The sequence below is a fragment of the Alosa alosa genome, chromosome 7 (assembly GCF_017589495.1).
Source record: "Alosa alosa isolate M-15738 ecotype Scorff River chromosome 7, AALO_Geno_1.1, whole genome shotgun sequence".
In the NCBI taxonomy this organism is placed as follows: Eukaryota; Metazoa; Chordata; class Actinopteri; order Clupeiformes; family Clupeidae; genus Alosa; species Alosa alosa.
Window position 1 is genome coordinate 17,480,686 of NC_063195.1, and position 27,292 is coordinate 17,507,977.

Sequence of the window (27,292 nt, forward strand, 5' to 3'; positions counted from 1 at the left end):
CTAGGAGATTATTTAACCGTAGTAATGGCCTTCCACGACTGCTGGCTTATTGTTTGGAATACAACAACATCCCATGTTCTTGCATAGATATATTTGGTTCTGTTTTCTTTGTGTTTTGGGAGTATTTCAACCACAATTGCATACTTATCTCGTCAGTGTATGAAGCACAGCAGCGATTGCTATAGCAACCATAGACTCTGAACAGGACGGCAGACTACGAGCCCTTAGGCAAAGTCTATGGCAAGATCTGAATGTGAACAGATAATACCGTTCAAGGTTTTTTATTTCCTATTTCTTTCAATTCTTTAACTTAAGACATGTAAGAAGTAAGTGTATTCGCTGGGCAACGTACAAACTGACGAGTTACATTAACCCTAGCACTATGAGCTACGATAAGGTGACCAGATTTCTGAGACAAAATCCGGGGACATTTTCAGTTGAGAAGCGTAAAACGTGTAATGTTTTAATCATTGTAAACTTAAAACGGGGACACTGTCCCAGGGGCATCACTAGACTAGATCTCCACAAGCCCTCCTAGGGGGGTTCGGGGACATGCTCCCCCGTGAGAAAATTTGGTATATTTTATTGTTTAAATGCATCAATCTGGTGCACATTGAAAAGAAATTCAGAGGTTAGACTTCATTATTCTTATCTATGGATGGAAATATTTGTGCTGTAGCCTAAACTTGCACTTCAGAATTTTAACCATGCACACACAGTTGGAATAGTTATAATATTGCAATAAGTTATGATATTGCCCATCCACAAAGCATATTTTCTTCACAGTTTCATAGTTCAGAAATGGTCCAAAATAGTATTGGCTACATAGCACTCCATGAAATGATATCATAGTGGCAGTGCTGTTCAGACAGTTAATCTAGCTAGTTATCTTGGTCATTGTAATGCCCATCTTCTTTTTTCAAGACATTCTGTGCTTTACCCATATCTGAGAATGTATGATGTGATAATATTTGTCTTATGTAGCCTAATAGGGCCTATGTCTTGTCAGTCTCAGACAAAATAACTCACGTCTCATGCTTTTTTTTCTTTATATTTTTGTCTTAATGTCACTAGGAAGCATGCCAGTAGAAATATAGGCTATATTCATATTTGTAGGGGATTGTCTGGAATCTGGCAATATGAGAACCATTATGGTGTGATAGGCCTACTCTGGCTAAACAATTTACAAAAATGTTTGTACTGACATAAATCGTTGAGTATAGGCCTACATTATAATTTTGGCCTAAAGTTGTAGACCATGTAGAAACTTGTTGCAATTTCCCTACCGATGCTAGTTGTCACATAAATTCATTGTTACTTTTCTCGCGAACCATTTATCACAGCAATTTGGCGCGAATATCATTCAAAAAAGCTTAGATTCCGGCCTTTCACGTGATATCTGCGTATGATATGCTATCTGTGTGACGGGTTCTCCGCAATTTTAGTTTAACCTGGACTTGGGCAGCTGGCACGTTCGTGATGAATAGTTTAATAAATCCTCCGCACAAGTGGTTTCATTTCAAAGATTTTACCACGCTGCTATTCCACCAATCAAAATAGCCTACCAGAAATATGGGCATTCTAGAACATCTTGGAGGTCTGAGCTGAGCGCTTGCTTTGACTGGCTTGAGCCTGTGCGTGAAGGGTGCGCAACTGTACGTTTGGTCAGTGTTTTCTTTCTTTCTTTTATTCCAATTTCGGGTCTGTCAGTCACAGTGAAAACCGGGGACTTTTCCGGGGACAGCTCCAGCCGGGGACAGGTCACCGAAATCGGGGACTGTCCCCGGAAACCGGGGACGTCTGGTCACCCTAAGCTACGATAAACGTTATCTAGAATAGCTATAGCTTCTAAGTGTGGCAGCTAAGTTATTATTTAATGTTCTGATATGACATTCTTAACGTTTTGACTATGTTACAACTGATAAAAGCAAGACAAATAAAGTAACCAAATCGCTTTGCAATATTTTAGTCCAGAAATACTTATGGGTGTTCATTTACCATAATGTTAATTACAGTAGCCTAACGTTACGACCTAACATTATCTCCCCTTGCTGTTACCACCAGCTTTAATAACTTTACATTTGCGATCATGACCAGGGGCGGACTGGGACCAAAAATCAGCCCTGGTATATTTGGCCCAAGCGGCCCTCAAATCGGTCGGGCACACCTAATTAAATACAAAATCTTTGCATTACCCTTAAATATGCATTATTTTCAACTGTCATGGAGCACTGAAAGTGATAGGCCTCACTGGCTATCACTCTCACTGATCAGAGGTAGCCATGGAGTACATGATCTCCATATTCAAGTAGCCTAGGCTATACAAGCAATTATTAAAGAAGAGTTTCTGCTTGAATTCAAAGTATCATTTCAAATAACAGCAGCACCAAACAGTTACTGAATTTGCCTATGTGTAAAGAGCTAAATTACCTAGATTGTAGTAGACGTTAATCACTGTAAGACAACTGAAACAACACAAAATAAATAGGGCTGTTGCTGGAAATATTCAATTCCTGTAGGCTATACTACATTGCTGGTACATTTTGGAACATTATAGCTACATTAACTAATTATCTTTAATGTCTTCCAGTAGCCTATCGTATAGGTTACCGTATATTAGTTGGCTTGTGCATGATATGACTTGATGTTTTGTAGCCTACATTTCCGTCAGTCTACAGTCTTTTAGCCCATCTTTACCATGATAATTAACCCTTCCAAGATAGAACCCTTTCGACGCTCTACTTTGAGAGACCAACCACCACTCATACCATCGATGTTGAATTTTGGGCGTCTGACGGAAACTGATCAATCTGACCAACAATTAACATCGATTTGACACTCTTTTGCTGTCCGGGGTTGCAAATCATTCATTTAGAACATTTAAGTTACGCTGTTTGTTATTATAATCACAGCACGGCCTTAGGTTATCATAACCACATTATTACATTATCGCAATTAATAAGTCATCATAATCATCATCATCAGCAAGGCATGTCACACATAGCCTGCTCCACCACTGAGTTCTTATAATGTAGGCCTAGCCTCAAGGCTCCACCACCTGCTCACTGTCCCTCTGTATACTTGCTTACATCCTCGTTCAAACTCAACGAACTTCAACATGTTGCTGACATTTGCTAGCCTACTTGCAATATTGTATTATTGAATTTTCATTGGTGTTACTTTTGCACTATTGTCACTATCCGCCGCAATTTCGTGTAGGCAACTTCGATTAACTTCTGATGGCTCACAAAATCCTGGCTCTGGGCCAAAATGCGAGGGGTGGGCCTGACGTGAGCTGTTATTGGATCAGTCAAGTGTCAATATGGAAATGTAACCAATGGGCCACTGATTGTCCTTCCTTTGGGCCGATCGTTGGCCAAAATGATTAAATTATATAGCCTATTCTATCGGCCCAAAAGGTGCATCGGCCCACCGGGAAAATGCCCGGTATGCCAGATGGCCAGTCCGCCCATAATCATGACCCATTTCATCTAACAACACCATTGGCATCTTTCTTTGACTATCAGACCCCAAACAGCAATACATTGAACTACAAAGATGTTATAGTAATGGTGTTCAGTTCATCATAATCATTATGACATAATGTAAGTTGCCGTCCGTCTCCTATCTTTTTGCCGTCCAGCATGGAGCCGTCACGTGACTTAAGTCACGTGCCTGCAAGGGGTGAATACCGCGGAATACATAATTAGGCGCTCTTTACGCTTCCCCTCCCATCTCTTTACGCTAAACTCCCACTTTCCTCTTTGACCTCCCATGAATGCATATGCATGACACGGAAAAGTGCAATTTGCCATTTTCAGCTCCCGCGACAGGCAGTTTGCGCTTTTACCTCAGTGCGGCCTGTTTGTACATACCTCGCCATTTTTTTATGCGCACTTTGCGAAACAAATACGCCTGAAGTGGGCGTAAAAGCGTTTATCCTACTGCATGTCTTGATTTCCGAATATGTGAATGTGTACTGACCTCAGTTTCTCCAGGTGGCAGTTTGGGATTCTAAGACCAGAGAGCAGCTTCTCTTCTGATGTTTGCAGATCACAGCCACTCATGTCCAACTCACTCAGTTTAGAAATATCTGACTGCAGAACTGAGACCACAACCTCAGAGGAGCTGTATTTGAGTCTACAGCTGATAAGTCTACAGCAAAAGAGGAAAACACTATGAGCAACATGTCCTAAATTGTACTTGCATTTAGTTAAATCGTACTATCTTTTGCAAAATTTGCAAAAAAAAGAGTGGACTCTTTAGTAAAATGAGCACACTATGTACTAGAAAGAGGGCACAATTCAGTAAAACGAGTGCATATTCTCTTGATATACAAAAAACATTATTGCAGTGACATCTCTTGGTGGGTGTCATTGCAAGATATTATATGTATTGATAAAACGTACACTCATTTGACTAAATTGTGATCATTTCACTAGATTGTGCACATAATTTTGTGTATTGTGCGATTGTTTACTACATAGTCTGCTCGTTTTAGTAAATTGTGCTCGTTTTACAAAAAAAGTGGACTCATTTTAGTGAATTGTTCGCTGATTTTACTAAATTGTGCACTCATTTAATAAACATTAAAATGAGAACAAGATGTAGTAAAAAAAAGCACAATTTAGCAAATTACCTACAATTTAGTGAAATAAACACACTGTTTAGTAAAACAAGTACAATTTTATAAATTGAGCTCACAATCTAGGAAAATGTGATCACAATTTAAGAAAATGAGCACAAACTTTAGTAAAATGAGTGCACATTCCTTCATATACACAAACAAATATTTTGCAATACTTCCGGTGTTCCGCATTGGAACATATACTGGTAATTAAAAAAAACCTGTTCAACAATTTAGTTGACAAGACTGTGTGACTGCAAAAACTATGCAAAATGTGTGTGTGTGTGTGTGTGTGTGTGCGTGTGCATGTGTGTATTGAAAACTGCTAAACATTTAGAACTAGCACCATAGGTCTATTATGTGGATGCAATCCAGAAGCACACATTTAAGTCCCGATGTTCTCTTATGAGGACATGAAAGTAAAAAGCTTACTGAAGTGTTACAATAAAAAATAAATGTGAAAAATGTATGCCATATCGTACTATGTTATACTCTACCATGACAACAGTTGTCATGTCCCCGCTGATAAAACATGTAGGTTGATATCGACCGACTCAACCCATCTTGTTTTTTTTTCCCCCAATACAGTATTATATGTTTTCATTACCACTAACTGATACAAATAACTGTCATGAAACAGAAATTTATTCAGAATATTGAAGTAGAAAGTCCTGCAAAGCCTTAATTTGATGTCCTCATAAGAGGATGCAGGGTCTCAGGAGGATATGAAATGACAAATAAAGGTGTTAGCTGTTTATGAAATAAAACAGAAAGCACCAGCAACTATGCACTGTGCAAAAATACAGAAATGTATGGACAGTTTTTGCTGTATAAAATACAGACCTCACTTCAGAGTCTTGATTTGCTGATTGATGGGGCAGTTCTCCTCCACAGTCCAGAAGCTCACTGTCACTCATGTCCAGCTCTCTTAGGTGGGAGTTTGCCCACTGAAGAGTCAAGGCCAAAAATATTCCTCTCAGTTTACAGCCAACAAGTCTGTAAGAACATCAACCATATAACAGAGAATCATCAATACGGAAATCAGAGACTAATTACAGTTTTTCTCGATCGTTTTGATACCTGTGTCAACTCTGACATCACATTCTCAAAACAGTTAACACCCGTGTCTGAACAAAAGCACTCTGGACAAAATTACACATTTTTCTTGCAAAAGGCTGTTACTCTCTCAAAACACTTAAAACATGCAGCAAAAGCAAATCTTGCCTTCAAACACTACAATTAGTTGCCAATTCAAAAACACTCTTCAATCAATCATTACACACTGGACAACAAAATGCAAAATCTAGTTCTCAAAATGAGCATTTTTGCTATGTCTGTTCCATTACTTTCTAATTTTTCTGGTATCAAAACGTACTGAAAAAAACATAATTTATTAATTTCTCCCAAGATGTAACTGTCATTGACATGTAAGACATACAGTAAACACCTAGCAAGATACAGTAAATTTCATTGAACTACAACGTGTCATTTTTCATCGAAATAGACCTACAGTAAACACCTTTTGTACTGTTTTCTCCACCAAATAGGCAATACAGTACTTTGTCTAAATGTGCATTAGATCCATACTTGCAAATAGCAACACAGAACAGACATTCCTTATGTATAATGAATGATTGCTGATTGAAGAATTGTGCAAAGGAGTTTCACACAGGTGTATCAGAGATTCAGACTTATGCATGGAATCTATACCACCTGTGAAAATGTGTTTTCCTTTTGTTTAGCACGGGAAAACCAATAGAGTTTGGGGCTTTTGAATGACACTAGTGTTAACTGTTTTGCAAAAGGGTGTGAGAAATGTGTAAACCCAATGAAAATGTGTGAACACATTCGCAAGAGATGACTTCTGCTGTGCAAAGAAAGTAGTCATGAAGACCAAGTGGATTCCAGTTTACTTAAGCAGGTAAAAGCAATCGAGAAAAACTGTAAGAGTGAAACACAGGTTTTGTTATTGTCTGGTTAATACACTCTACAGTTAACTGAGATCTAGATCTGGGACACATCAGGAAGGAGTTTATACTGACAGGTCTTTTGACCAACTCTCTCACATCAATAAGGGCACAAGAATAAAAGCCAAAGTTTCTCAAATTCATGTCTTGATTCTAGAAGCAAACTAGATGTATAGCACAAAATATGACCGCCGCCCAGTCCAGCACATTTTTTCCACAAAAATAAGTCACGCTTGTCAAATTGTGCTCCTTTCCTACTTTGTTCCTTTTTTGTGTGTTTGTAATTGAGTGTGTGCATAGTTTTTGAGTGTGTGGTTGTTTTTGTGTACATGTGTTTTGTGTGGGGTTTTAATTTAGGGTAGGTGTGTTTATATTTGTGGGTGCATGTGTGTGAGGGTATGTGTGTGTATGTGTGTTTATGTGTTTGTGTGCATGTATGTGTGTGTGTATGTGTAGTGTGTGTGTGTTTACAGTATGTGTCTTTGTGTGTGTGTGTGTGTGTGTGTGTGTGTGTATGTATGTGTACATAAACAAAGCAAATCAGGGAACCACTTACCCTTTGCGATAAGTGCCATGGGATCTTTAACAACCATGGTAAGTCAGGACCTCAATTTAACATTCATGCAAAGGAAAACATCTCCAGCTTCAGGGGTGGATTACTTCACGGGCCTACCGGGCCCAGACCCAAGGGGTCAGGGGGCCCTGAAGCCCAAGCCATTGCATGGAATCACTGCCTCAATATCAACACATCAGGATGTAGGCTAAGAATCTGATTGAATTGAAAAGTATTGACCATCCTCAAAATGCACCAGAATACAGGAAATCACATCAAACAAATTAAAAATTTGTCACACACACATATGCGACAATTAGTGTGTGTGTGGGGGGGGGGGCTTAATACATCTGGGCCCAGTGGCCCGAAAGTTCATAATCTGTCCATGTCCTGCAGTACACTGTCCCTGTCACTGCAATAGGACATTGGGATTGATATTTGTTTGGTGGCTTTTGGCCACAGGGAAGAGTGCCACCTACTGGTCAGCCACCAACACCACTTCCAGCAGGAACCTACTCTTCCAAGGAGGTTTCTTATCCAAGTACTAACTAAACCTGCTTAGCTTCAGTAATTTAGCAAAGTCAGGGTGTCTGCTGGTCTGGCTGCTGACTAAAAACAAAAAGGTGAAAGGCATATATTCTAACCGTCTCACTGAAATGCATAATGCATACTCAATTCTCACTGGTATCTGCTAGACATCAAGTACCAAAACATGATTAGTTCATAGATTTCACATGTAAAATACATTTTATACAACCCCACCCCCATCTTGCCTGTTCATAATTCTGAGAAATTCTTGAATTGTGTGCATGTGTGCGTGTACGTGTTTATGTTTGTGTGTGTGTGTGTGTGTGGTGTGTGTGCGTGTGTGCATGTGCTTGTGGGTGGACCTGTGTGTGTGCATGTGCATGCATGCGTACATATGTCTTCTGTGTGTATGTGTCATACGTATGATTACTGTGAATGCATGTGTGCAGGGGCGTAGCACAAGATCCTGGGCCCCTACATAGGCTGATGGGCCCTCATGTTCTGCTCTTTCAATGTCTCTGTTTGTTTTAGCACTAATGGTTGTGGAGATATGCCGTTTACCACCATGGATTTAGTTTAGTTTTTTCTAGTTTGTGCTCACTTTTCTTTGAAAAGAAGTCAGTTACCAATTGTTTCCCCTCATTTTGTTTTCTCTCCTTCTCCTGTCTTTCTTTTTTGGTAGCCTGATTGGCCTTCTTTGAGAAAGATTTCTACAACAGAAGTTTGTGCTCCAGGAGATGCTCAACATAAACAAAATGTGTGCAGATGGACTAAACCATTTGGCGCAATAAGAAGGGGTGGCTGACACCTTACAGTAGATAGTCTTTTTTGTATACAAAATGTAGTCAGTCAATCAACCAAGTTATTCAGCCAATACACTAACTGTACATTTAATCTAACATGCATTATGAAATTTAATTAGGAAATGAAAATATCCAAGTAAAATAAAATATATTCCAGACTTGTCAAGGGCGCTCTCTCCCCTTAGGCCCCTATAATCAGTAGTGGTTTTACCCCCAGTCTGACACCCCTGCATCTGTGTGTGTGAATATCTGTTTATGCACATGTGTGCATATGGAATGGGTTAACATGACCCCTGGAGGCAAACATACGCAAAAATTGGTCATCCTAGGCCCTACGGTTCTCAAGATATTCACAGAAAACTCTGTTGGTGTACGGTCACTAAATGTACACATAAATTAATTTATTGTATTTGTGAACGAAAATTAGCATGCATTCAGAGGGTGTCATAATGATCCTACACATTCAATTTCGTGCAGTTTTGACTATGTCAGTCAGAGATATTGTGATTACAACACCTAATTTTTTGCTTTTTAATTTTTAACTAGGTGGCGCTATACATGAAATGAGTGGTAATGGGATGGGTTGACATGGCCCCTTAAGACCAGCATACAAAAAAAGGTGGTCATCCTAGGTCCTACAGTTTTCGAGATATTCACAGAAAACTGTGTCCGCCCTACCCTCCTTTTGGGGGGTCCAGTCCAGCAGGGGGCTACAGATCAAAACGAAAAAGAATGGTTCCATGCCATCCTTGTGGGGCTACATGCCCACCAAGTTTCGTGTACCCCGGTCTTTCAGTGTCCCGGGAATCCTTGACGGAAAATTGTCCATGCGAAGAAAAAAAATTAAAAAAAAATGACTAAACCTATATGACCGCCGCTTCGCTGCGCGGCGGTCATACTAACGGTGACAATCTTCTATGTTTAACATGTGAATGTGTAGATAAGGCCTCTGTGTCTTTCACAGTATTACTGACCTCAGTTTCTCCAGGTGGCAGTTTGGGTTTCTAAGACCAGAGAGCAGCTTCTCTTCTGAAGTTTGCAGATCACAACCACTCATGTCCAACTCTCTCAGTTGAGAAATATATGACTGCAGAACTGAGACCACAACCTCAGAGGAGCTGTATTTGAGTCTACAGCTGATAAGTCTACAGCAAAAGAGGAAAACACTATGAGCAACATGTCCTAAATTGTACTTGCATTTAGTTAAATCGTACTATCTTTTGCAAAATTACCTATTTACTAAAAAGAGTGGACTCTTTAGTAAAATGAGCACACTATGTACTAGAAAGAGGGCACAATTCAGTAAAACGAGCGCATATTCTCTTGATATACAAAAAACATTATTGCAGTGACATCTCTTGGTGGGTGTCATTGCAAGATATTATATGTATTGATAAAACATGCACTCATTTTACTAAATTGTGATCATTTCACTAGATTGTGCACATAATTTTGTGTATTGTGCGATTGTTTACTACATAGTCTGCTCGTTTTAGTAAATTGTGCTCGTTTTACAAAAAAAAAAGTCTGCAGCAAAAGAGGAAAACATTATGAGCAACATGTCCTCTATACCCCTTACATTCCCATATATGCAATGACAAATAAAGGTGTTAGCTGTTAATTACATTAAACAGAAATACCAGCCTCTGTGCACTGTGCAGAATACAGACCTGACTTTACAGTGATGATTCATTGGTTGATGGAGTAGTTCTCCTCCACAGTCCTCAAGCTCACTGCCACTCATGTCCAGCTCTCTTAAGTGGGGGTTTGCCCTTTGGTGAGCCAAGGCCAGAAATCTTCCCCTCAGTTTGCATCCAACAAGTCTGTAAGAAAATAAACCATGTAACAGAGAATCATCAATACTGAAATCAGAGAGGAGATATCAATTGAAGTTTAAATCAGTAATGTTGTAATTGTCTGTGTGAAAAGGAGACCTATCCTTTTCCCCTAACTGTGTTGTTTTACACTGTTAAAAGTCAGTACAAACATACACCCACCATACACTCAGTTTCAGTTTTATTGATGTGTATGTGTTTGTCTTGTGTATGTATGTGTTTTTGTAATAGGAAAGCTTTTAACAGTACAGTAGAGGGATATTGGTACAGACCGTCACCTCTCTAAAATGTTTTAACCCAGGTCTTGATTGGGTAATTGGTTGGCCTATCTAAGGCTGGCTTATTTCATGTTGGAGATAGGTCTTAAGGAGATGTCCTGTGTGAGAGAGAAGTCTTAAGGAGAAGTCCGGTGTAAGAAGTCTGGTGTAAGAAATCTAAGAGGAGAGTGCATTTTGGATGCGACAACTTGATAAAGATTAATGATAAAGTAAGAAGCTGACCATATAAACAGATATTATCTGAATCAATAACGTACAAACCAAACGGGGAGCGAACCACATTTGAGCACCTAAGGCTACCATGCAAAAAATACCCTTGCTAACCAATAGATAGATCAGGGGTGGGCAAACTCCAGGCACTTTAATCTGGCCCGCCGAGCATTTAATTAGGCTGCTTTTTTTTCTTTTTTTTTTTTCCTGCGATAGAGACGACGTTGGTTAGCTTTACTGCAAACAGCTTTTCACTTTTCTTAGAGAACATTTACAATATCAATGTCAAAACATCATGTTACATTGCAGCAGATCTAACTTGAACGTTATGCTACTCCATTTAATTGGGAATGCGTCTGAGCGTTCACGAGAGGGAGAGAGAGCGGCAGGTTCCAGCTGGCTTGTCATTGTTATAGGAAACTTTTAAAAGGAAATCATAAAAGCAACAGTAGTCTCCACTACTGACATTTTCTAAACTGTGAGGGCATAGCCATAGGCACAGCACTAGCCATAGTGGAGCAGAGCTGGCCACTTTGAGTCCCTTTTCTTGTTTGTTGTTTGGTTTTGGATGAACTAGAGTGGTGGACACAGAAATTTTGACGATGGGTCCTGTCTCGGACTTTTTGACTCGTTTAGAATCGCCTTTGACTGATTCAAACTGGCTGGCTACGGGCATGCCAAACATGTCCTTAAAACAACCCTTAACGTTCGTTTTCAAAACTGTGCAACTCACTGAGTGATTAGTGGTGTTCGTTGATGATTAAAAACAAATGTATCTAATATATCTAATTATCTAATAATAGGTAAGGCCTCTGTGCTTTCAGAATATTACTGACCTCAGAGTCTCCAGTTTGCAGTTTGGACTCTGTAGAGCAGAAAGAAGCTTTTCTCCTGACTTCTGCAGGTCATTCTGACTCAGGTCCAGCTCTCTTAAGTGGGTGTTTGCAGACTGCAGAACTGAAGCCACAATCTCACAAGAATTCTCTGTTAGCTTACAGCCAGCAAGTCTGCAAGAGAGGAAAAAGAGTATAAAAATGTAATGTGTCATGTTTAAATCTGCAAGTGGGATAAGAGAGGTAAATAAATATAACTGCCCCATTTACAGTATGTTAGGGATAAGAGAAGAGAATGAGTCCCAAATTAGGAATGGACTAGGTAAGATTTCATCAGTTCAAATGCCATTGCTGATTCTGCTTGTGTTGACTCTAATAGTGATTCCCTTTATTGATTACAGGTCAATATTTGGGATGTCAATCAAGACAAACACTTGTCCCCTTTCAGTCATCAAAACAAACACAGATCTATGACTTAGATGTATGTATATACAGTATGAACACGCTAAAACTCCTCTAAAGTGAACCGAACTATGACCACCTCAGACAGTTCGCTTTGAAACCTGTGGTGCAGTTTACCTAATCTGCATTATGTACACATAGAGAGCCCTGATACAGACACTTGTAAACATGGGCTACTTGCTTAGCTGTAACCTATGGGTTCTTAATTAATGAATATCTTTTCATCCATGCTGTTTGGCCACTGACAATGTAGAAATCAACGACCTTAGCATGACCTTGCTCAACATGATCTACCCATGTCCTTGATTGCCTAGCCTTTCTGCCCCCCCACCCCCATCCCCAACACACACACTTACATCATCACTGTCATCACTTCACATACATACAGCACTCCTCTACATACTTGCTGCACACTGCCCCCCCCCCCCACATACACAGCACATTGTCTTCAGGATCTTCTCCAACACACATCCTCTACATACTTACAGCACACTGCCCCCACCTACCCACACACACACACTACACACACACACACACAGTCACTGCTCCACTCCCGCCCACACACACATCTTCACTGTCATCACTCACATACATTACATACAGTACTCTGCTTGCAATAGTAAGTCCCTGACCCCCCCCCAACACACACACTTACATCATCACTGTCATCACTTCACATACATACAGCACACTGCTTGCTACAGTAAGCCTCCTCTACATACTTGCTGCACACTGCCCCCCCCCCACATACACAGCACATTGTCTTCAGGATCTTCTCCAACACACATCCTCTACATACTTACAGCACACTGCCCCCACCTACCCACCTACACACTACACACAGTCACTGCTCCACTCCCCTCCCGCCCACACACACATCTTCACTGTCATCACTCACATACATTACATACAGTACTCTGCTTGCAATAGTAAGTCCCTGCCCCCCAATACACAGCACATTGTCTCATGAGGAAGCTTCTCCAACACACATATTGCACACTGCCCTCTCCCCACATACACAGCACACTATCCCGTCTCCCCTGTCATCCCCCCAACACACACACCAAGACCCCTGGCAGTTGGGTTAGCCCCTTGAGCCGTGGATCTGCCCAAGGTTTCTTCCTTGTTAAGGGAGTTTTTCCTTGCCCCTGTTGCTCTTGGGTGCTCCTTGTTGGTGCCCCCCACCCAATCCCAATCCTCCCCCACCTTTTTTATGCAGCCCTTGCCACTTGCCACCCCTCTTCTACTGCACTTTTTACCCCCCCCCCCCCATTAATGCACAAATAGGCTGACACCAGACATAATTTCACTGCATTTCTTACTTCCAGTAACTATATGCATGTGACAATAAACTTCCTTGTATCCTTGTATCCTTGTATCTATTATTTGCTATGTAGCATCACCATTTTTATGATCTGCTATATATATATGATCTATTATACTTCAGGAGCAGGGGCTCAAAGCAGGGGCTCGAAGGCGCAGTCAACAGGTTACGGTTCAATTGACATAATCGATAACACTTGAGGTGGAAAAATCTATGATTTTTATAATCTTCTTTTTATAATCTACTTCTGAAGAATAGCAACTAAGTTGTATTTATGACTTTTATGGACATTATTTCTGAGGAACTACCAAAACCAAGGCTGGTTTGGTCACAATCTGGTCTTTGTTTAAATACACAGTGTACATACAGGATAGCTATAAGTGCACTCAGACACCACAGGCCTCTAGCAAGGTCTGCAATATTCTGCAACTGTGAAAGTGAAAGTAAACCTGTTCAGTCAGCCCATTAGTCAGATCTGCTCAAAAATGTAATTGGCTCATACCCCTTTCCTCAAATTTACTTCTACTTTACATCTGGCTGATAGTTTTTCTGTAATCCTGTGTACAGGAAAAACAACACCGAAAATATTCACCTTCATCACAGAAGTGATAAGGGATACTATATTGAAGTAAGGAACTTGAGTATATCACTGTAAAAAATATTGAGAATGGCACATACATGTAATCATTAGTAGTGTTGCACTGTGCACCGATACTACAAAAGTATTGCAATACCCTGAAATTAAAAATGTCACAATACCTAATTTTATTAGTATCGATACTTTTGAGAATGACAATGTTCTTTTGAAGTAACATGCGTGTGTGCAAGGCATGCTTCTAGCGCCCCCTCCCTTAGCCTGTGACTGTGTGTCTCCTCACACACAAATGGCTGCTAGTTTAAGTGATGCTATGGTAACACATAATAATAGGCTAATATCAAGTTGATTTGCCCACTTGCATCTCTCAAGTTTTTGTTGCTTTCCTCCCTAGGCCTAGTATTTGGGTTTAATGAACCGGTGGCCGGAAAAAAACGTAACATTTTCCAGATTAGGAAATATTCCTTAATTGTGTGTGATCAAATAAAGATGCATAGCCTACAATTGGGGGGTAGTAATGTGAGCTGCTCATTCAATGTCTATGCCTGAACCTAATCATGAAGACACCTTTCTCAGCAACTTTTCTGTTCAATCAGCATAATTGGCATTACGATCCACCCGACGTTTCCCTTTGTCTACCCGTTAAACTTCAGGCTCTCGTGTTTTGCTGACTGATATTACTCAGCAGATCACCCTAGTTAGATAACCAGAATTACAGTCTCTAGAATTGTAGGTCAGAATGTAAACTGGGCCACAGATGGTAAGCACAATTGCATTAGCTTAAAACTATCTAGTCGAGTATAACCTAAAACTAGCTTAATTAAAATGCCACAGCCCATACTGATTTTTCGTTTTAGAATATAGTATATAAATCATTATGCAAATACTTTTACTTTTAATACTTAAAGTACATTTAAAAGCAGGTACTTTTTACTTTTACTTAAGTAGGGTTGTCATTGTGGTACTTTTACTATTACTAAAGTAAATATTTCTCTGTGTATTTGTACTTTTACTTAAGTACTGAGTTTCAGTACTTCCTCCACCACTGGTAAAACAGGACACCCTGGTGGCCTGGTTATCCCTTACTTACAATACAGCCCATTGGGCCTAAACAAAACCTACAAAGGTTATTTTAATCAACTAATGTACTGTATTGAAGAGAATATATTTTACACCATAGGCTGAACCATAGAGAAGAGTGAAATATATAGGCTATCTATTGTGCACATTTTGCCAACAATGGCATTGTAGAACCATGGATTTGTTTAGTTTATAACATGTTTTATAACTTAAACAAACTCAAAGTTATAATTGTGACTACATTATTTAGCCTACTTGATGATAGTTTATGAAGGGCCTCCTGTCCATGCTGGGCCCTTACAATCACCCTAACTTCAAGGAGTTGGAAAAATGGAAAATTGCTTCTGTTATATTTTGAATATGAGATTTTCATGATCATATATCTGATTTCATTCATTATCAGGTTTGAATAATTAACTAACTCAGGGCAACGACATACCCCATAATCAAAAGTAAGGTCTGAGACCTCCAGATAGTGTAAACAGGAAGAAATCTGAGGCCCCATCAGAGTTGAAGTGCACCAGAAAGAGGTACGAGTCCTGTTTCAAATGAACTTGCAATATGAATACAAAATGTCCTTTTTGCTTTGGTCCACTTTTAGAGAAGTTTGGCTCTTTTAAATGGACTAAAAACACCCTAAAGCAGTAATGTTTACACAGTGTACTTTTAACAGTTTGTGTCTGTCAACACAGTCAACAATGTTACTGACCTTAGAGTCTCCAATTTGCAGTTTGGACTCTGAAGAGCAGAGAACAGCTTTTCTCCTGACTTTAGCAAGTCATTCTGACTCAAGTCCAGCTCACTTAAGAGGGAATTTGCAGACTGAAGAGCTAAGACCACAATCTTCCAGGACTTCTCTGTAAGCTTACAGTCCGTAAGTCTGCAAGAGAGGCAAAAGAGTATATTTATTATGTATTATCTTTATTGACTGACTCGAGGTCCTAATATAAAAGACACACACAATATACAGACAAACATAAAATATATTACACATAGCACAGGTGTGCTCAATGTTTAAAATACATACAAATGTTGGTTCCAATATTAGGTTAGGGTCCGAAAGTGGGAACATTAGTTCACAAACATCTTGCTCACACTTTCCCACCTTGGGTACTTGAGAACAGTCTCGAAAGATCGCAAAAAGTCGCAAAAATTACTTGTAAAGAAGATTTTTACATTTACAAATAATTTCTACAGTTTCAAAACGTGATACACACGTACAAAACCTTTGAGTCTAATTTTCTTTCACCAATCGCCTGTAGATGGTGGTGTTGAGGGAAGAGTTACTGGTAGGGGAAGAGATACAAGGCAGGACTTTCTCACACACACTCTCTCTCTCTCAGGGCAGCCGTGGCCTACTGGTTAGCGCTTCGGACTTGTAACCGGAGGGTTGCCGGTTCAAACCCCAACCAGTAGGAACGGCTGAAGTACCCTTGAGCAAGGCACCTAACCCCTCACTGCGTCAGTATTAGTGTGTGCTTCACCTCACTGTGTGCTGAGTGTGTTTCACTAATTCACGGATTGGGATAAGAGAGCCAGAGACCAAATTTCCCTCACGGCAGGGCCGGCCCGAGGCATAAGCGAACTAAGAGGCTGCTTGGGGCCACCAGGGGGCCCCCAATCGAGTTTCTTTCTTTTTTTTTACATAATAAATAACGTAAACAAGTGACATCAATGAATGAATAAATGAAACAATTAATAATTCAAAACAAGAAAATTCTGATTTCATGATCAATATGCCTGCCTACCTCTATTGTGTCTGCCAGCCTTTGAGTCACGCGCATAAACTAGACACCTCGGGTGCATAGACAATTCGTGCAGACTGCATCAAGTTCAAAAATCGGAAGAGACGGTAATTTTAAGAAAAGTCACAAAAAAGGACGTATCCCTCTGGTGCCGAAAACAGAAAGAAGAAAATGACAGAGGAGGAGAAAAACGAGCAAGATACAGGTATGTTTGCATGATTATTTACAGTATGTTTTATTTACAGTATGTTTTGATCTAATATAAGCCATCACCAGAGCTAAATCCCCGCCATCAACAGAGAAATGTCTCCCATTAATATATATTTATCTAGGTGTATTTCAGATGTCAAGGATATTGGGATTGTTTTGGATGTTCAATCAAGCATGTACCCTAGCCATAGGTGGGCTTATGTTGTAAATTAAAGTTAGCTGGCTGACTGACTGAAGTGGACATTAGCACTACAGTAGCTACATGAAAACGTACTGTAGCTGAAGGCAAATTTACCACAGAGGGATTGTTTCTGATTTCGCACCTGAAAGTGTTGATAGTTTATAACTGTTCTATAATATGTGACATAGTGGTAAGTCTGATAGCAACAGCAGGCTAAGCCCAGGCTCCCAGTCCCAACCCACTGACTAGCGCGACTCTGGGCATCGGTAACGTTCCAGCTTCATAGGCAAAGATGGAACAGCACGCGGCGCTTCTGCTCTAAGATCTTTGGAGAGAGATGGTAGTGTTTGAGAAAATATACCATGTTGGGTGGGGAGACTTCTGTGATGGAAATAAACTTACATTTGATTATGTGGCAAGTGAGTGGCAAGTGATGTAGCGGTGCTACCCTAATATTTAGGCTGCAGTAGATCACCATGTTAAGCGTTACTTTTGATTATGCCTCATTTGCCAATATAATATGAATTGTTACATGTGGAATTGCTTGTTGATGAGTGTAAGTAGTGATAGCAAAATAAACTCATTCTGCTCGATCAAATATGCAGTTATTTTTTTTCAGAGACACTGTTGAAGTACTTTGGAGCACATCCACTAGGCTACCTAACTCTACCTCATCAAGTGTCTGCCTCCATGGCTGATGACACAGAAGGTGAGGTTTTCTTGATGGCAAATGGTTACATAGCCTGTTAATATGACATGACACATTCAACATAGTTTTTGTTTTATTTATTTATGTATTTATTTAATCATTGCAGGTTCGTCCACTGCAGAGTTGCAGATACCTGAAAGCCAGGAACGAAGTAGGAATAAGTATCTATTTTTTGGGACATTTTATTTTTGATTATTAATGTTTGTCTATTTTGGTTTTATTTTGTAGTTGAAGATTGCTCATTTAATGCACATTTGCGGATTTGTTCTGCAAATCTGTTGAAAAACAAGTCATTAAACGGATGTACTTGTTTACAAAAAATACAAATGCTGTTGTATTTTGTTATTTGTCAATTCAACTTCAGTAAACCACCCTTAGTGCTTCACTTTGAATATGAATGTTTCAAATAAATCTGTGATTTTAGTACCCTCTAAGATTAAAAGGTGACAGGGTTGGTGTAAATAACAACTAATACAGTACATTGGTTTACCAAGCACATGGGGCCAGAAGTCTAGAGCGGAGCCCCAAAACATTTTTGGCATGTGAGCAAGGATGGATTACTGAATGAGCCTACCGAGTCCTTATGCATCTGTGTCCAGGGGGACAGTAGTTCATAATCAGTCACTGTATTAATACATAACCTCACTGTATTAATTTATAATATGACATTATAGTGTCAAGTTGTCAATTATCGCCAAGCACAGGTGACTCCGCGTTGTGGGAGGGGGCCCCCAAATCAAATTCTGCTTAGGGCCCCCAAAAGGCTCGGGCCGGCACTGCCTCACGGGATCAAAAGAATATATATACTTATTCTCACAAACACATACACACACACATGCACTCTCTCTCTCTTTCACACACTCACATCCACATGCACAGACACATGCATGCACCCACACATCCACACACACACGCAGGCACTCACGCATGCACACACACACACACACACACACACAGGCACGCACATACAAGCATACATAAAGGTTGCAAGAGTAGGGGATGGAGTAGATTAGAGCCCGACTGATTTATCGGTGGGCCGTTGTTTTCGGCCGATATTGGGCATTTTTCAAACTATCGGTGACGGCAATTATAACGGCCGATAAATCATTTTAAAACCAGTAAAGGAAAACCGAATATTGATCCTTTGTTTAGGCTGCATTTCCAGTATTGGCCTTACATAGTTTGTCCACCAGATGGCGGATCGTCTTGCTGCAAGACACACATTTATTTATTTTCTTATTTCATCACACGTCAAAAACACACACACACACACACACACACACACACACACACACACACACATCTGACTTTCTCCAACTTTTGCACACTTTTTTTATTTATTATTTTTTGATTTCTCCTCCATCTACCCATGTCCTTGATTGCCTAGCCTTTCTGCCCCCCACCCCACCCCCATCCCCAACACACACACTTACATCATCACTGTCATCACTTCACATACATACAGCACACTGCTTGCTACTGTAAGCCTCACTCTACAGCACCCAGGATCTTTCTCCAACACAGCACTACATACGCCCCCTACCCACACACACACACACACTACACACACACACACACAGTCACTGCTCCACTCCCTCCCATACCACACACACACATCTTCACTGTCATCACTCACATACATTACATACAGTACTCTGCTTGCAATAGTAAGTCCCTGACCCCCAACACACACACTTACATCATCACTGTCATCACTTCACATACATACAGCACACTGCTTGCTACAGTAAGCCTCCTCTACATACTTGCTGCACACTGCCCCCCCCCCCCACATACACAGCACATTGTCTTCAGGATCTTTTCCAACACACATCCTCTACATACTTACAGCACACTGCCCCCAACTACCCACACACACACTACACACAAACACACAGTCACTGCTCCACTCCCCTCCCGCCCACACACACATCTTCACTGTCATCACTCACATACATTACATACAGCATACAGTACTCTGCTTGCAATAGTAAGTCCCTGCCCCCCCCCCCCCCCCCCTACATACACAGCACATTATTTCATCAGGAAGCTTCTCCAACACACATCCCCAACATACTTACAGCACACTGCCCCAATACACAGCACATTGTCTCATGAGGAAGCTTCTCCAACACACATATTGCACACTGCCCTCTCCCCACATACACAGCACACTATCCCATCTCCCCTGTCATCCCCCAACACACACACCAAGACCCTGGCAGTTGGGTTAGCCCCTTGAGCCGTGGATCTGCCCAAGGTTTCTTCCTTGGTAAGGGAGTTTTTTCCTTGCCCCTGTTGCTCTTGGGTGCTCCTTGTTGGTGCCCCCACCCAATCCCAAACCTCCCCACCTTTTTATGCAGCCCTTGCCACTTAATCTACTAAACCCCTCTTCTACTGCACTTTTACCCCCCATTAATGCACAAATAGGCTGACACCAGACATAATTTCACTGCATTTCTTACTTCCAGTAACTATATGCATGTGACAATAAACTTCCTTGTATCCTTGTATCCTTGTATCCTTGTATGCATTACTTGACTAGGTTTTGGTAAACAGGCTCTGGTTTTACGTTTTGTGAAATGCCGCCATCTAGTGGCTTGAAATATGTAATGTAGGCCATTACATTTATTATGTCAGATTTTTTTTTTTTTTCTCACATGGCCAATTTTCCGTCATGGATTCCCAGGACACTGAAAGACCGGGGTGCACGAAACTTGGTGGGCATGTAGGCCCACAAGGATAGCATGGAATCATTGTTTTTCGTTTTGATCTGTAGCCCCCCCCGCTGGACTGGACCTCCCGAAAGGAGGGTAGGGCGGACACAGTTTTCTGTGAATATCTCGAGAACCGCAGGGCCTAGGAGGACCACCTTTTTTTGTCTGTTGGTCTTAAGGGGCCATGTCAACCCATTCCATTATCACTCAATTCATGTATAGCGCCACCTAGTTAAAAATGAAAAAGCAAAGAATTAGGTGTTGTAATCACAATATCTCTGGCTGACATGGTCAAAACTGCATGAAATTTAAAGTGTAGGGTCATTATGAAACCCTTTGAATGCATGCCAAGTTTCGTGGACTTTTGTTTATGGGGGGCCATACAATAAATTAATTTATTGTACATTTAATGACCGTACATCAACAGAGTTTTCTGTGAATATCTTGAGAACCGTAGGGCCTAGGATGACCATTTTTTTGCGTATGTTTGCCTCCAGGGGTCATGTTAACCCATTCCATATGCACATATGTGCATAAACAGATATTCACACACACACATACATTCACAGCAATCATACGTATGACACATACACACACAGTAGACATATGTACACATGCATGCACATGCACACACATACACATGAACACGTACACGCACACATGCACACAAATCAAGAATTTCTCAGAATTTGTTGTATTATACTTTTATTTTGAATTTGAATGCTTACTTTTGTGCTAATTAATGACACAAAAGTAAGCATTCAAATTTTGTACTTGATGTGCAACTTCTCAATAAAAATTTGATCACAAAAAAAAAAGAATTTCTCAGAATTATGAACAGGCAAGATGGGGGTGGGGTTGTATAACATGTATTTTACATGTAAAATCTATGAACTAATCATGTTTTGGTACTTGTTGTCTAGCAGATACCAGTGAGAATTGAGTGTGCATAATTCAATTCAGTGAGGCAGTTAGAATCATATATGCCTTTCACCTTTTTTTTTTAGCCAGTAGCCAGACCAGATACCCTGACTTCGCTAAATTACTGAAGCTAAGCAGGCTTAGTTAGTACTTGGATAAGAAACCTCCTTGTAAGAGTAGGTTCCTGCTGGAAGTGGTGTTGGTGGTTGGCCAGTAGGTGGCACTCTTCCCTGTGGCCAAAAGCCACCAAACAAATATCAATCCCAATGCCCTATTGCAGTGACAAGGTAACTGTACTGCAGGAGATGTTTTCCTTTGCATGAATGTTAAATTAAGGTCCTGACTCACCATGGTTGTTAAAGGACAAGTTCGGTATTTTATACTTAAAGCCCTGTTTTCAGATAGTTTATGATTAAATAGAACGTTTAAGATTGAAATCTGGACACACGCTGCTGTCCTGAGAATTTTCGGTTTCTGTGGTAGCGCCCCCCCTCCTCCAGAACGCTGCATAGGTGCACTGGAACAATCCTTCCTAAAACGCATTAAACTTTTGTTTACAAAGACGTGAAACTCACCGAGTGGTCAGGGGTGTTCGCTGATATGCTCACACAAAAATCGCTGCAAAAGATGCTTTCCAACAGGTGTTTACCATGCGTTGTAAAACTGTGGAGCTATTTTTCCAAACGCCTCACACCCGTACATTCTTCCGTTGAGAGCTTGAATAGTAGACACTCCAGCCCAGTTGGTGGCGATAATGCACCTTACACCGTCTTGCCAATTACAAGCAAACCACTGGCATTTCATTGAATACACAGAAGAAGCAGAAGATCGCTGTCTTGAAGTATTTTGCAACAGACAGCTAAAAATGAGGCGATTTTGTGCAGTTCCGAATTGCAGGAAAATTCGTAGCAAAAAAAGTTGTCACAGACTTCCTTTCAACGATCCAGAAAGGCTAAAGTTGTGGCTGGAATTTCTGGGGTTGGATGTGAGCACACCTGTTGAGAATCTGCAGAAAGCTGATCACCGTGTCTCTGCGGTCTGCATTTTACTGAACTTCACTGGAGGTCGAAAGAAATCACCCAAAAAGCTCTTTCGCCTGAGAAATACAGCGGTTCCCACATTACCTCCTGGGACGACAGAGTTAGAAGAATTTGGGGTAAGAACTTATTTTTTATGTCCATAACCTATCATGTTCACATCATAAGCCTAACACTAACCCTAGCCTACATGAATAATTTGGCTACATGATTTTGTACGTTTACTATTTTTTTTGGCTGTGGAACTTTCATGATAGCCTACGTGAATCATTACGTTTTCATCATTCACATCGTGCAAGTTCCAAGACATTTTAGCATTAGCCATGGTTGGACGTGACAATAATTTGGATAGCGTAGTAGCCTACGATACCGCGATTGCATAAGACTACAGAAAGAATACAAACAACCCCATATCCGTTTCCGGCAGCGGAGTAATACCGTACCTCACTGCACATCCAATACAAGTCAATGGAGTTGGACAAAAACTACGATAAAACCTGTTGGAAAGAATCTTTTGCAGCGATTTTTGTGTGAGCATATCGGTGAACACCCCTGACCACTCGGGGAGTTTCACGTCTTTGTAAACGAAAGTTTAATGCGTTTTAGGAAGGATTGTTCCAGTGCACCTATGCAGCGTTCTGGAGGAGGGGGGGCGCTACCACAGAAACCGAAAATTCTCAGGACAGCAGCATGTGTCCAAATTTCAATCTTAAACGTTCTATTTAATCATAAACTATCTGAAAACAGGGCTTTAAGTGTAAAATACCGAACTTGTCCTTTAAAGATTCAATGGAACTTATCGCAAAGAGTAGGTGGTTCCCTGATTTGCTTTATTTATGTACACACACATAAAGACACACACACATAAAAACACACACACACACATACATGCACACATACGACATGCACAAACACGCACATGCACACGCTCACAAACACATAAACACACACACACACACATGCACCCATACAAACACACCTACATACAGTACACAAACACAAGCACACACACATACACACACACACACACACAAAAAAAATACACACAAAACACATACACAAAAACAACCACACACTCTGCACACACTCAATTACAAACACACAAAAAAAGAACAAAGTAGGAAATTAACACAATTTGACAAGCGTGACTTATTTTTGTGGAAAAAATATGCTGGACTGGGCGGCGGTCATATTTTGTACCGCTCTGCGGTACATCTAGTTAGAAAAGAAGCGACCGTCGAATAATCTTGTACTTCCTTGTCAATTATTTGTGTAATCCATCTGATATTGTGATTTTCTTTTAAAACTTCGTTCCTTTATAAATTGTGGAGTATCATTAAGGTACATTTTGGAATGTTACTCACTGACATTCGACATTAAACGACCAGAAATTTAGGCAATGGGCACAGTCTTAGGGGCTGACACTTTGCATACATTTGTTTATCACTGCTTAAGCCAAATTCTGTTATTCCTTATTATGTTGTACAAAAATGTAGTTTATTATCAAAGTGAAATGGTTGCTGGCATAAGTCAGCGGCGTTAGTTTACCACATAATTGACGTTTTGTTTACATGTGTTGAATGGAAGTCAATGGGAGCCGGAAATCGGTAAATATCGGTGACCAAAGATAATTTCTCCAAATAGCGAGACGGCGGTTTGGGCACCCCTCCTCCACCTTTACCTCACGCCAGCGAGCGAACGCTGGACCAATATTGATCCTCGTCCGGCCTTTGATTTTGTCACTCTCCCTTTTTCTCTTCCTGGGCTCCATGGCACCATGTCTGATACCATCACCACAAACATGCACATGCACACTCTAAATGTTAGCTGTTAATTTACACCCAGATTTCAACATTAACCTGTTATTCTAAAATACTGCACTTTGCTGTCAAATACAGAGAAAATATTGTGTATTACACTGTTCATTGTTGTTTAACGAAAGAGTTGTATTTTTTTTTCTTAAAATACAACTCTTTCCTGTTAACCCACGTCCAAATAACATTATCAAACACTATTTTCTTGCATTCTAGGAAGGAATAAACCAACCATAGCGGTGCACTGTGTAATACTGGCCACTTTTCTACATATATTGTTATTTAGTGGGGTTAGTATTACTCAAATGCTCAGTACTTTTTTGTCAGTTCCAATATCAGTTCCAACAGTGCTATTATGATAAGTCTTCTATGAGTGATGGTAAATCTCATGTTGAGTGATGTTGCTGAGTTGATTCTAGGGATTATAGGTAAATGCTACTTTTTTCTGTTTTTTTCTATCATAACTGTTTATTTAGCTTCTTGGGATGTGTACAATGTAGAACAACGGATGAGCAAAATGACTGTGAAGGTGATTTTCAGACTATGGTCAGGATTACCATTAAGGAGAAGACCATTCTTGAAATAAAAAGGATATTTAAGATAATAGACATACATCCCATCAGGGTTTAATAAGAAATCGATTGCTTTCTTAGTAAGCATTGACCTGCCCACTTCGAGATGTCACAAATAATGGCATCCCTACTGCCAGATGATTCTTGTTTTTTTCCAAAATTTACATCAAAGGCCTGTTATATATTTAACAAGAAGACACTGTCACAGTAGTGCACTGTTAAAAATAACAGGAAAATAATGGCAACCCTATCAGCAGTTATACTGTTATTTTAAAACTGACATATTTTAGAGTGCACTTCTGTTTTCACTGTGAGATTTTGCTCTCAAACTCAGGCCATGTATCCTGTGAGTAGAGTTCAGCTAAGCAATCAAAGCCAATGTTGGTGGAACTGACCAATTTATTTTCCTCTTTTGAAAAAAATATATGGAGTTTAATAAACAGCTTTTAAAAATATGACTGGAAGTTCTGGTATAGGGGACAAATAGAGAAACTGTGAATTATCTTGATTTATAGTCATACTCACACAGCCTTCCTGCAGCATCTCACAGCAGGTACGAGTCTGTTTAGTCCCTCCTCTGAGGTTCTGTATTTGCTCAAGGCCAACTCATCCAGCACCTCCTCAGACATCAGAAGCAGGTGGGCCAGTGCTGTACAGTGGCCAGGTGACAATTCACCTAAGAAGCCATCTGGAGATATCAGATATTTTTGGACTTCTTCATGTAGAGAATGATCATTCATTTCAAATAAGCAGTGGAGAAGGTTCAGGTATCTTTCAGGAGATGGGTCCTTCCTCTTGAGTTCCTTGATATATTGACATGTTTTTTTGATGGTCTCTGAGCTGCTGTGTGTGTTTGTCAGCAAGCCTTGTAAGAGGGCTTGATTGCTCTCCACTGAGATGCCTACAAGGAAGCGGAGGAAAAGGTCCAGGTGTCCATTCTTGCTATCCAAAGCTTTATCCATTGCTCTCAACAATAACTCAAACAAGTCAAAATAAGACGTGATGTTCAGAAAAGAGACAAACAAATGAAGTGCAGCAAGAAACTCCTGGATGCTCAGATGCACAAAGCAGAAGATCTTCTTGTGGTGAAACACACATTCCTCCCTGAAGATCTCAGTGCACATGCCAGAGTACACTGAGGCTTCACTGACATCAATGCCACACTCTCTCAGGTCTTCCTCATAGAACATGAGATTGCCATTCTCCAGATGCTTGAACGCCAGCTCTGCCAGTTTCAATAGGACACCCTTATGTGCTTCCAGGAGCCTCTGTCTATCTGTCTCACTTTCCTCTTGATACTTCTGGTTCTTCCTGGTGGTCTGGATGAGCAGGAAGTGTATGAACATCTCAGTTAGAGTTTTGGGGGCTTCCTTCCCATCATCGTGTTCCAGTATCTGCTGAAGGACAGTGGCTGAGATCCAACAGAAAACTGGCACGTGGCACATAATGTGGAGACTCCTGGTTGCCGTAATGTGTGAGATGATTCTTTTGGCTTGATTCTGGTCACTGATCCTTTTCCTGAAGTACTCTTCCTTTTGTGGGTCATTAAACCCTCGTACTTCTGTCACCTGACTGATGCACTGAGAAGGGATCTGACTGGCTGCTGCTGGTCGGGAGGTTATCCAGATGAGAGCAGAGGGAAGCAGAGTTCCCTGAATGAGGCTCGTCATCAGCATATCCACTGATGATGTTTGTGTCACATCAGACAACTTTTGGTTGCCTTGGAAATTGAGTGGAAGTCGACTCTCATCCAGACCATCAAAGATGAACACAATGTGGCAGTCTTTGTATTCACCATCCTGTACCTCCCTAAGCTCAGGGTGGAAGTCAAGCAGGAGCCTGTGAAGACTGTACTGATCATGTTTGACCAAATTCAGCTCACGGAACGGAAGCACAAACATGAAATCTACTTCCTGGTTAGCTCTCTCCTCTGCCCAGTCAAGGATGAACTTCTGCACAGAGACAGTTTTTCCAATGCCAGCAATCCCCTTGGTCATCACAGTTCTGATGTGTCTCTCCTGTCCAGGTAAGGGCTTGAAAATGTCATTACAGTTGATCGCTGTGTCCTCTGTAGTTTGTGGCCTGGATGCTGACTCTACCTGCCAAACTTCATGTTCATTATTCACCCCTTCACTCTCTCCCTGTGTGATGTAAAGCTCTGTGTAGATCTTGTTTAGGAGTGTTTGAGTCCCTGACCTTATGATGCCTTCACATATGCTCTCAAACCTCCTCTTCATACTGGCTTTATGGGTCATCAGTACTCTGGCCAGGACATGGTCATCTGTATGGAA

General features: G+C 40.7%; 1 protein-coding gene across 7 annotated transcripts in view; it reads right to left on the reverse strand.

The window, feature by feature from the left end:
* Positions 1–27,292, reverse strand: part of LOC125298619 (NACHT, LRR and PYD domains-containing protein 12-like) — a 69,674-nt gene that overhangs the window by 27,683 nt on the left and 14,699 nt on the right. For 6 of the 7 annotated variants that reach the window (XR_007194230.1, XM_048249417.1, XM_048249415.1 and 3 more), the window contains 7 exons: positions 25,527–27,282; positions 15,805–15,975; positions 11,638–11,808; positions 10,149–10,301; positions 9,453–9,623; positions 5,471–5,623; positions 3,985–4,155 (listed from right to left, as the gene is read on the reverse strand). Coding sequence is in view for 6 of the 7 variants with exons in the window: in XM_048249417.1 (XP_048105374.1) it covers positions 3,985–4,155; positions 5,471–5,623; positions 9,453–9,623; positions 10,149–10,301; positions 11,638–11,808; positions 15,805–15,975; positions 25,527–27,282 (2,746 nt within the window). In the remaining variant the exon portion in view is untranslated. Of the gene's footprint in view, positions 1–3,984; positions 4,156–5,470; positions 5,624–9,452; positions 9,624–10,148; positions 10,302–11,637; positions 11,809–15,804; positions 15,976–25,526; positions 27,283–27,292 lie in introns of those variants that run through there. The other variant, XM_048249418.1, reaches the window with a different exon arrangement.